Source organism: Rhododendron vialii, chromosome 4a (assembly GCF_030253575.1).
Source record: "Rhododendron vialii isolate Sample 1 chromosome 4a, ASM3025357v1".
Classification (NCBI taxonomy): domain Eukaryota; kingdom Viridiplantae; phylum Streptophyta; class Magnoliopsida; order Ericales; family Ericaceae; genus Rhododendron; species Rhododendron vialii.
Genome location: NC_080560.1, coordinates 42,744,098 through 42,755,797, shown reverse-complemented (window position 1 = coordinate 42,755,797; position 11,700 = coordinate 42,744,098). Strand labels below are relative to the sequence as shown.

The 11,700-nt window shown below is 39.1% G+C and overlaps 2 protein-coding genes and 1 long non-coding RNA gene across 4 annotated transcripts in view; 2 read left to right on the top strand and 1 right to left on the bottom strand.

Moving 5' to 3' along the window:
• The first annotated feature begins 1,643 nt into the window (after positions 1-1,643).
• On the top strand, positions 1,644-4,143 carry LOC131324606 (uncharacterized). The gene is made up of 2 exons (XR_009199391.1): positions 1,644-1,894; positions 3,580-4,143. It is a non-coding gene; the product is annotated as an uncharacterized LOC131324606 (long non-coding RNA).
• A 2,816-nt stretch (positions 4,144-6,959) lies between these two features.
• The window catches only part of LOC131324605 (large ribosomal subunit protein eL29z-like), a 57,422-nt gene continuing 52,681 nt past the window's right edge, over positions 6,960-11,700 (bottom strand). The window contains exons 1-3 of one of the 2 annotated variants that reach the window (XM_058356630.1): positions 8,010-8,150; positions 7,808-7,909; positions 6,960-7,287 (exon numbers count right to left, since the gene is read on the bottom strand). In XM_058356630.1, coding sequence (XP_058212613.1) covers positions 7,204-7,287; positions 7,808-7,909 — 186 coding nt within the window. In that variant the 5' untranslated portion in view covers positions 8,010-8,150 and the 3' untranslated portion in view covers positions 6,960-7,203. Of the gene's footprint in view, positions 7,288-7,807; positions 7,912-8,009; positions 8,151-11,700 lie in introns of those variants that run through there. The other variant, XM_058356632.1, reaches the window with a different exon arrangement.
• Positions 9,227-11,299, top strand: LOC131324603 (GTP-binding protein SAR1A-like). Its single transcript, XM_058356628.1, has 3 exons — positions 9,227-9,474; positions 9,992-10,123; positions 10,846-11,299. Exons 1-3 carry the CDS (start codon positions 9,346-9,348, stop codon positions 11,161-11,163), a joined length of 579 nt encoding a protein of 192 aa, XP_058212611.1. The 5' UTR covers positions 9,227-9,345; the 3' UTR covers positions 11,164-11,299.

The window sequence follows — 11,700 nt, the reverse complement described above, 5'->3', positions numbered from 1 at the left end:
GGAATGAATCTAGTGGATTAACATAGTTTATGGCTGAGTTCTATCATATGGTCTTATTCACTTTCAGCATTTTCCCTTCATTTTTCCCATTGCCTGCGGATGGTGGTGGTGGTTATTAGGCAGTATCCAAAGAAAATAAGGTTTAAGAATTATTGAATAGGATGTCATTTTCGGAATAGACTAATAATCTTTACAAATGGGTGTAGAGAGAAATTCAGGCAAAAAAGAATTTCTATGGGTTCAGATAGAATCACACATATAAAATTAAGAAGTCATGTGTGCAGTTTCTTTTCTATTTCTTTCTTCTTGTACAGTGACATAGCAAATCCCAGTGACAAATTATTTTGATTTTGCGCAACAGTCAGTTTGTGCAGCCTCAAGCAAGGGAGAAAGCTGAAAAGGAGAGGTTTGAAGAAAGGAGAGGAGGGACTGGCTAAGGTTATTATCGTAGCCTTCTCTATAACGCTAGGCTTGTTTTACTGGTTATGATGGAGTGAGAATCCAGAAGGTCCAGAATCCAAACTGAAAGCAACCATTTCCATTCTAAGAACCTAAATCCCCAGCAAAATCTCATTTTTTTGATAACTCAGGTGTCAGGGCCAGCACGCGCACCTCAACTAATGCCGGGGCCAATCCTACCGCCTACTTGCGGGAGCCCAATTAAATCACCAAAATCTCATTGGTTTGCCAAGATTTTGTCGTTAATTGATCAATTGCGGTGAGTGGCAAAGTCACCATTTCAGAAGGTCCAGAATCCAAACAGAAAGCAACCATTTCCATTCCATGAACCTAAATCTCCCTTGCAAAAACCAGTGCTCGTACAGTAACACACGCAAAGTATAGTTGACAATTGCCTCAATTTGAACACTCAATGGAGCAAGAATTAAATTTCTGGTTGTCGCAGATTAATAGATGTACAAAAGATCATCAACAGATTAAGGTAAAATCCAAGTGAGACCATGAAATCTCATACATACAAATTAGCTTTCAAACTTGCAATGGAGTAGTGATCGAGCAGTTTTGTTTTTGCCAAGAACAATGAAAAGCTATACAAAATCGAAATTAACGGACCTGCTACAATGGATTAGTGAGCAGCCGAGTCGTTGTTTCTCTCCGTCGGGGGACGTCCCTTCGTCGGAGTGTATTTATTGTTTTTGCTATGATCGGCTTGATACTGTGTGGCCAAATCTATTTTCACAAAAATAAATTTACTTTAATCATATCCGATTATGCATCATTCAGAAATAGATTCAAATGATATTTGACACTGTTTATTTGCTTCGCAAGATCTAAAACTTGAACGATTTCGATCATGGAGATCAATCGAAACGAGATCGAAATTTGACGAATTCGCATAGCGGATTCGATACTGCACGCATCCGAGTCGTTTCAACCAACCTCTCAACGGGTTCTGAACAACGGGTTTGATATGGTGTGACCAAATGTATTTTCACAAAAACAAATTCACACTTATCATCTCCGATTATGTATCAATCAGAATTTGATTCAAATACTGTTTAACAAGAATTATCTACTTATCAAGATCTTTAACCTGGACAACTTTGATAGTAGAGATAAACCGGAATGCACTCACAATTTTCTAAGAAAGCTCTGCAACATGTTTTCTAAAGACTTCTCAGGTTGAAGATGCGAAGTACCAACGAGTAAGGACGACGTCGTTTTTGGTATTCCTCGGGTGGTCAAGATTCGAGCTTTAAATGTAACCACGTCGACGCTGTTTAGACAAAGCTCACGTCTGTTATATGCGAATTTCTTACCGAACCCCAGTCGTCGTCACCATTTCCCCCAAGATTTCTCTCTCTCTCTCTCTCTCTCTCTCTCTCTCCCCCTCTGGGTGTGTATACTTTTGCTGATTCTGGCCTCACATTTTCGGGTATGCAAAAGCTTAATTTTTGTCCGGGCTGTGTACGATTCAAATGAGGCTATCGATTCCATTTACCTAATTTAATTCGGGTCTATCTTCTTTTTCGGTAATTGGATTTTTGCTTCATTTTTTCCATTCTCGTTATTGTCACCAAAACTATAATTTTTCATTTCTCTACATGTACCTCTATGGAATATCTCTTGAGTGTTTGGATAAGTGTCCATATAGGTGAATATGGAAGTCTTATTGCCCTGTATTGATTAGCTGTTGGATTTTTGGCTGTGATCGGTTCTCTCACGACATAGCTTGATAGTGATACGAGCATAGTTGTTAAAAACCTACGATTCTACAATTTGTATCGTCTCCTTCAAAAACTATTATGTATGTGATCCATATACTTTTTGTGTAGAAATCCTACGATACGATGAGGTATCCTACAATTTTGTATGTGTGTGCGCGCGCGTGTGTGTTAGGAAAAAGCTCCCTATTTCTCTAATTGAGTTATGATCTCAAGATATTGTTGTTATGCAATCTTTGTAGTTAAACTATGTGCATACACATGGTTCTGCTACATGGACATGTTAACCAGTTCGCATTCACAGGTAGTTCTAATACTATACCCATAGCGTGAAGAGGATATCTTTGAATGTTTTTACTTTTCTTCAAAATAGCAAATACCGGATTTTGCTTGATGGGCTAAAGGGTCACCAATTTGTTGGCCTCAAGAGAGAGTTCTGTGTAGTAGTCATAGAGAAACGAGTTGTAAGGGAGATTTGAAGTGAAGATCAAGACCGGGCTTTGTTGTTGATTGACAGAATTTAAATTGATAATCTCTGTAACTTTTATATGAGAAAGAGCTGATGTCTCTTCCCCAAATATGGCTAGATGGAAATGGGACTTTTCAAACACAATTGATAGGGACGGCAATATGGTACCTATCAACATGGCTAATGGATGTTTTTTTGAAAACTCAGAACCACAATGGGATGAGATTTTGGAGATTATCAAGATTTGAATAGCTTTTTGGGTGAAAACGAAACAGCTTTTTTTTTTTTGAAAACTCAGAACCACAATGGGATGAGATTATGGAGATTATCAAGATTCGAATAGCTATTTGGGTAAAAACGAAGTGGGGAACGAATAACTTCAGCATCAATGACTTCATCTATAAGCTCAAGGCAATACAGGAATCTCTCATCCTTTCCGTTGCACCAAAAAAAATAAAATAAATAAAGGAATCCCTCTAATGAAGTTGGAGGGTATGCTGTTGAAGTTGCAGGGCTTCAAGAGACTTTATGGGTGTGTGTTGTGTAGCAGTGTGTGTGTGTTATGCATCAGTGAGTGTGACTGAATTGAACTACTGTTGTATATTGTGTTGATTGAGCTTCAATTGAAAATTCAAAAGCAGACAATTGTCATGGACTAGTATTAAGCTTTAACTGATAATTCAAATGTTTCTGCAGAGCTGCTTTGTGCTTGTTGTCTCTAATCATCACGTTATGTGTCCCTTGTTATTTAGTTTTTGTGGTGAAAATCTAATTTTCCATTGTCATTAGTCTCCCTCCACTTGTTCCTTTACAATTTTAATCCTCTGAAAATGTTTCTTTTTCCTCTTGCTCATCTACGTTTCTTATGAATTGTGATTGAACTTTCTGGCTGATGATGAAGTATATTTCATGATTTTGATTACCCAGGTAAATTTATTATCCTCAGCACTTGATATGCAGACCTGACCACAGACCTGACCACGGGGAGATACTTGAAGTTCATATTTTTGGGTTGCACGCTGCAGATCTCATCCATGAAGCATCCAATTCCATAGCGTTGGGGACACGTATTCTGGTTGTTTTGCTTTGATAAATACCAAAATTCTGCTACATCATTCCCCACACCTTAATATGTGAGGTTTCAGAATGGATCACTTTCTTGCAACTTTGAAGGTTTTCCTTAGCTTTCAACCTGGGACTTCATTTTTTGTTCGTTAACATCTAGCTCTGAATTTTCCGACTAGTGAACCAATTGCAGTAAAGAAGCTGGTGTAGAAGTTTTGGAGAGAACTTGTATCAGAGAATTCAAGAGACTGCACGTCTTCTCGGAAGGAAAAGAGCCCACAGATCACATGACGAGTGAGAACAAACAAGTTAGTTAGAGAACTTGCCTTTTTCTCGGGCCAGTCATGATATAACAATTGCAACAATTTGTTTTTGGTGATTGTAATTCAAGTCATTGCAGACTTAATTTTCTTCACAAACTTTCCCATTTTGAAACTTGTTTTTTGAGATATGGTATCAGAGTTAAATGTTACTATCGAAGGCTGTTATGGTGGGGTGCTGTTTTCTATGTTCCGAGCCAAATAAAGCTGGGGCACAGATGTCAGTTTCTGGGAAGATAAGTGGATCCCTTATTTACGTCGGTTTAAACTCTCGTCAACAAAACCACTGGATTGTGAAATTTCGATAGTTTCAGATGTTATCAAGCCTGGATTGGGAGCCTGGGACATGGAAAAGATGCAGGGGGGATTCTTTCAGAAGAAGAAATCAAGGCCATTTCCACAATAGCTCAGCCTTCTCTTCCTTGTTCTGATAGACTCATTTGGCGCCACAACTCTCAAGTCTCAAGGTACGTACACAGTGAAATCTGGTTATAGAATTGCCTTCGCGAAATCAAGTTCTCGTGTTGATAAACCTGAATCCTCTTTCAAACCTAACAAGCATGTGTGGAAGGTTATTTGGAAAATGAATGTTCCCCGTAAAGTGAGTAATTTATGGTGGAGAGTGTGCAAGAATATATTCTGATTTGGACCTCAAATGTAAGTGATAACAGTTCTAGTCTCAAGGAAGCATCCAAGGTGATTGGGCGTGTGGCTTTTGTAGCATAGTTCATTTGGAAGGGAAGAAACCAAGCAATCTTCAACCATTCAGAGGTGGATCCTGTGTCTACAGTCATTAAGAGCCTCAAAAGCTCCTTGTGAATTTGAAGTGATTAGTCCTGCTCAGAGAGGTTTTGGAGAGCCAAAATGCTCCCACTCTTGCCAATACGGCATGGAGAAAACCTCTGCCTGGCAGCGTTAAGATTAACTGTGATGTGGCAGTCCCAGGCCAAGGGATCTATGGCAACAGCAGCAATGGTAGTCCGTGATGAATTTGGGAAGCTAATTGACGGTTTCTTCTTTAAGTTCAAAGTGAATTCAGTGCTGCAAGGGTAGCTTGAGGTCATCAGGAAGGCATGTTATTGGGCCGGTGCCAAGAATGCTAATTCTGTGGTGAGAGAATCAGATAGCAGACTAGCTCTCTCTCTCAGTGTTTCAGCGCTCGTTCCCCCATGGAAGGTCTTTCCTCTGGTTATGGATATTAGAAAGCTCAGGCAACAATGGAACATCAAGTTGGAGTGGGTTAGAAGATCGGCGAACTCCGTTGCTCATAAAGTGGCTGCTATGGCAGTAAAGGGGAGGCTTGCTCCTAACTGGGTGGCTAATCCCCCGTTTTTGAAATTTCAGCTTGACCGATATATAGCCATACTCAAAACACCCCACGTTGTCATATATTCCATCCATCTCATCATTTCCTTTGATTTGCAAGACCAAAAACAGCTCTGGTGTGTACCATCCGTGTCGGGTCGACACGGGCACTGAGAGACCAAAGCTAGGCCGGTCTATTCATGCCTTTTTTTTTTTTTTTTGCTTATTGGAGTTCTTTCATAAAGACTTGTCATTAATGATAACTAGTATACGGGACGGTTCCGGAGACACTTAAAAAAATCTTCCGAATCTTAATCTCATAGTTTCCGATCAAATTTTGATGATCCGAGCTGCTCAATGTGTTCAGAATGTGATTTTAAGGGTGCTCGCGAGAAACTGACAAAAAAACTAACCGGGAATGGCTTGATTTGAGCAGTTTTTTTATTGAACCGTTCAATAAAGTTCAATAAAAAACTATTCGGATGAAGCCCTTTTTGGTCATTTTTTTTGCAAACCCCGTTCTGATTACATTGAGCGGCTTGGATCATCAAAATTCGATCGGAAACTTGGGAATGGTTTTTTGAAGTGTCCCCAATAAGCTAAAATTGATGCCAAAAAATGACTATCTTTTGTGCTAAAATTTGACATTAAACCTTGTCTTTACCAGCAAATCATCCACGCCAATAGATCGGCATTTAAAAAAATGAGATTCCGAAACCAGTGCAAATAACCAAAGGTATTTTTAACTTTTAGACATTGTAACAACTAACAAACAAGCCATAAAATGACTTTTGGCAAAACTATTTTGGCACTGACTTGCTAAAGTCACGCCACCTTATGCAATCCACACCAGCTTATCATCGAAACATGACCACACCATGATCTACAAAACCAGATGATTCGATTCAGACAGGCCATAGCTTAACTTTAACTCTTTCAGCAGCCAAAGAAGCATCCACCAAAGTTTAAACAGAGTATAAACGATCCGCACCAAGTTATTAGGCAGCCAAATACGAGCTGCTACGATTTAAACAATGAAGAACCCATCGATTGGTTCGTAATGCACGAAATTCTACACAAACTACAACATAGGATTCATAAGCTTTCCCCTGGATTGCTAAGGATGTCCAGTGTATAAAAGCCGTGCAAGCTATGCTCAATTAAGATAAAACATCCATGAATTGGCAAGAGCAAGAACTACAGGGATGCATCTTTATGAAGCCAAACAAAAACAGAAATAGAAGGAAAACAAAAGTAGCTGTCAATAGATTGCAAATAACAAGCTCAAAATGAAAATGATTGCCCAACCGCTCAAAGGGTAAATCATGAACAGACACATCATCAGAAATAGATGAACTTGTACTAAACAAGTAAACACATCACATCACAACGCAACAAAAATCGTTTCACAGTGAGTAAAAATTAGCTCACGGTCTATTAGATAGAACCCTAATGAGCGAAAACCTAATGATCTCCATTCCAGAATGTGGCTGTCCCCTTGTTGGAAACAATTTACCCTTCCCATCCCCCATAATAGCTGCACAAGCTATCAATAAAAATCATAACTACTACAACAGATGCATCATTATGCAGCTAAGATCTAGAGGAACAGAAATCTAAAGAGAAATGAATTTCAAATAAACTCATAAAAATGTGATCCTTAACAGACAACAATAGTAACATCCCACAAAATCAGAATTCAGTTTAGCTCATAGTCTCATACTTGACAAGTAAAATTCAACCCCTGCCAATAAACTGGTAACTGTTTCACAGTGAAGTAAAACTTGCTCAAAATCTACTAAAACAGAACCCTAACTAGAGAAAACCCTGTGAGCTCCATTTCATCAGGAGGGTGATGCATCTATTCTTCCTCTGTGGCTGTTTCACCACTCTTCTTGTTGTGCTTCCTCGCATACCTCTGGTTCCTCAAGAACTTAGGATCCATCTGTACATAAATATCCAAATAAACACACACATTTCATATGAATTAACTACTACTATTATAAGCAGAGCACCCCTCTTGCTGTGAAAGGTGGTTATGAAGCCGGTTTACACTTTTAATTTCCTAAACTTCAACCCCTTCAAGAAACTGCAGGAAACAAGATTTTCCTCTTTCCATCTTTCTTCTACCCTCTTTCTACTTTCACAATCCCAGATTAATCTCAATTCAAGATTTTCCTCTTTCCATCTTTTGCATAGCTGTGCGTGTGCCCGGGCGTCTAGTTATCATTATCATAAAGAGAACTTCTTTTTGTGTGAAATCGGCTCAACTTTAAATTTCCTAAACTACCAAGTACCAACTACCCAAAGAATCTGCCACGAAGAGAAAAAACTTCCACCCTAATTTTCAAGAACTTGAGATCCATCTGTGCATTTATAAAATTCAAACAAATACACATGATTCACATGGATACACGAGGGTTATACATGTTGATGTAAGTATAGAAGGTATATAGAAAGTATACCCCTTTGGTGGAAGCATGACGGTGCTTCCTGGGCTTCTTGATCCCGTTCTGGTGAGCCTTGTGCGACTGGTTGTGAGCCGTGTGATTCTTCGACTTCGCCATCTATTATACCAAAAACCCAATTGTTAAAATCACTTATCAGTAAACCAATAAACGCATCTATAACTACCAATACAGAACATACAGAGAGAGAGAGAGAGACCTGCTTGGTTTTTGGCTCTGGAGAGTCGGCGTTAGGGTTTTCGCGTTAGGGTTTGAAATGAGAAGAAGGTGTTTTATCTGATTTCTTGGGGAGGCCCTAGCGATAGTTGGGTTTGGGTCGGTTAGATGCCATCGTTTTGGGCTTTTGTGTTCTGACTTGAGCCAGCTGAGTGGGCTGGGCTTTGAATGTTTTTCACCCCAAAACAAAAAAAAACTTGTGATATTATGTAAAATATGGTATTTGAATTTTGCATATGATCATTTATTTTACAGAAAAAAATATAATTTTTTCACAAACCGATACCAAATAAACTGATTTTCTTTAAACATTTCCTCTCTCTCTCTCTCTCTCTCTTTTTTTTGTTGAAAAGTACAAAGATAATTGCAGGTCTAGGGCAAGCCAACAAATTGAGAGTTTGAAGGAGCATGAAGAGAAGAGATAGGGAGAATTGTTCAAACTTAGTTTGAAAGGTGCTTCAACTAATCAGCCAATCCCGAGCAATTTCAATTTTTCCAAAATCATTTACTAAACAAGTCGAGCAATAGTAGCCTTTTCAAATTTTATTTAAAAGTTTTGAGGGAGGGTAAGAGGGTAATTTCACATACCAACTTACCTAGGCAATTGCTAACTAGGGCAAGAGGCTCTTGGGCTTGCGTCAGCTGGGCTGGCTCCCACATCGGGAGTTTGGATATTGTGTGTGTGTGTTTAAAGGGTCCATTATGCCTCTCCCTAGTCAGCAATTTTATTTAAAAGTTTAATGAGCTTCAAAATATATTAAAACCGTATTTGGATAATGTAACAAAAATCAACGTCGACCAATCTTTCGGAGCACAAGCTCTAACCCCAAGGGATTCGGGCCTGCTGTAGTGCACCCCGTGTAGTGCATATAGAAAGCGACACACAGTTGTCGATCTTATCAATCAACGGTCCAGAGCAAAAATCAATTATGACTGGTTTATCGGTCATAATTGAAAATCATATATCAACCATTCATTATCAAGATCGATGAATCGTATACTATCAAAATCGATGAATCGTATACGCCCTACCGGGCGCCTTGCACTATTTGATTCGTTTGTAGTCACCGGATATTACCAGTTGCAGATCAATCCACGTCATTCATCCAAGCCAATCACTCAGCCCACACGCACCGGCCCAGCCGGTAAAAGATCTTCAATCCCACACAAATACAAACTTTCTCTCATGCTGTCATGCATATACATATAGATAGAGATACGTTCATGCCATATATCTACAGTTTGATTTCGCTCTTCTGCTGTTTCAGTGGGAAATTCTCTGCCATTGGATTTTTGTGTTGAATTTGGTAGTTATAAAGATGTTTTTTGTTGATTGGTTCTTTGGGATTCTGGCGTCTCTTGGGTTATGGCAGAAAGAGGCCAAGATCTTGTTCTTGGGTATCGATAATGCCGGAAAGACCACCTTGCTTCACATGCTTAAAGAAGAGGTTCTCTCTCTCTCTCTCTCTCTGTACACGAACGTATGTGCAGTTACGGGATATTCCATAACCTGTTTTTTCGCATATTAGTGTGTGATTAACCCGGAGGCACAACATGACCTAGGTTGTATTCGGACAAAATTAAGTAATTTTTTTTGTAGATGTTATAGATGTTCAGTGACTTTTATTTAGTTTACATGAAAAATAGGATTAATTATAGATTGATGTTGAAAAAAGTTCAACCTTTTTTTCACCTTCAGTAAACCTTTTGGAGATTTTGGTAGTAATTTTTTAGTTTTTAAATTCTGTTCGTTGAGACGATTGATTGATTAAGATTAAATTTTTTTTGACCCGAATGTCACAAAAATTTGCGAATTTGCATGTGGTATATACTCTCTGTTTCTTTTAACTCTTATTTGCTCTGCATTGAGCTAGAACACGTGGTTCTTCTTTGTATTATGAATACTTCGGCACCTTAAACAAGATCATTCATTTATTCTGTAAGTTGTTGTTGGGATGTTGACAGAAATTGGCACAGCATCAACCAACACAGTATCCGACATCGGAGGAATTGAGTATTGGGAAAATCATGTTTAAGGCTTTTGATTTGGGAGGCCATCAGATAGCTCGAAGAGTCTGGAAGGACTACTATGCTGAGGTATAATTCTTGTGACAATTAAGGTTTTGTTAAGAAGTACTGATTTCTGCAATTCTTTTGACTTTGAGTAGTATTTGGTGTACATGCTTATATGTGGGTACATGTATGTATTAGACGCAATGCCCTTGCAATCGTATTATGCAAAAGATCAGGGTGGTGTTCTGTGTTCACGTGTCATGTGTTTAGTTCTTAATTCGCGGCAATTGCATGAGATTGCATGTTCCAACATTCGTATTCATTCATCTATCCTTGCGAGCTTTATAACTAATGGTCTTCTTTGTGCACTCAAAGAAGGGAGAGAGTGTGGTTGGGGACTAGTGATCAGGTTCACTCTACATCTTCAGTGATTGTCAATCTTATTGTTCATATTCAGTCCATTGACGTCTATGCATCCAAGTTTTGAAGGGTTGAACTTTTTACCCCTCTGCTTTCGACAACAGGGAACTTGAGCACCACCGGCAAAATTAATACCTTGGGGTGACTAGAGATTTGCTCATTCATTAGCGAGCCCTGCGGTTAGTAGAGGTGCTCCTAAACTTCCAGTTGGCAGAAAATCCTTTAGGGACCTTGAGTTAATGTTCCATCTTGCTATTGTTATTGCTGTTGTCATTCCAATCTCTCAAGGCAAGAAAAGCCAAATTACAGCAAGTATCTGAAAATAGGTCTGCAAATTGCAATGTTGCTTCCAAGACGTGTGATCCTCTTTTTTGAAAATCATGCAGGTGGATGCTGTCGTGTACCTTGTTGATGCTTATGACAGAGAGAGATTTGCAGAGTCCAAAATGGAGCTTGACGCCCTCCTTTCAGACAGGTCGCTTGCTGAGGTCCCGTTTCTCATACTTGGTAATAAGATCGATATACCCTACGCTGCCTCACAGGACGAGTTGGAATATCATTTGGGTTTGACTGGAGTGACTACTGGTAAGGGTAAGATTAACCTTGTCGACTCTGCTGCCCGTCCTCTTGAGATTTTCATGTGCAGCATTGTGAGAAAGATGGGATATGGTGAGGGATTTAAATGGCTTTCACAATACCTTTAATTAGAAGAATGAAGGAACAATCAGATTTCCTTATCTACTAATAGGAATTTTGATTCTACTGTTTTTGATTCTTTTGGAAACAAGTATTAAAAGGGTATAGTTTCAAATTGGGAAGTTCATATTTTTGTATGTAGCCTTTTTCAGCTCCTCCCACCTTATTAGCTTATGGACATCTTTGTTTTGTTTTTTGCATTTTTGGAGTAAAGGTATAGTTGACTCTCTCCACTTTTTGTTTTTATTCTGTTAGGTTTTTGCAGTTCGCTTCTAAAAAATCTATCCCCAGAGAGGTAAAACTATTCAATGCCCTGACCCAAGACAAGCGTGTATGCCCCCAACCCAGTGTGTGGTGGAAAAGGGGCTCATCTCTCTCACGAGGCTCCTAGCCTCCTACCCAATCATTTCTTCGCGTTTTGGTGTCGCCAATCTAGGAAGAGTTTTCCACTTACGCTAATACACTTACAGCATTTTGTGGGGATCATACACAGTGCATCTTGGCTCGTAAACATTAGAGACTGACAGTTACAATAACAAAAATGA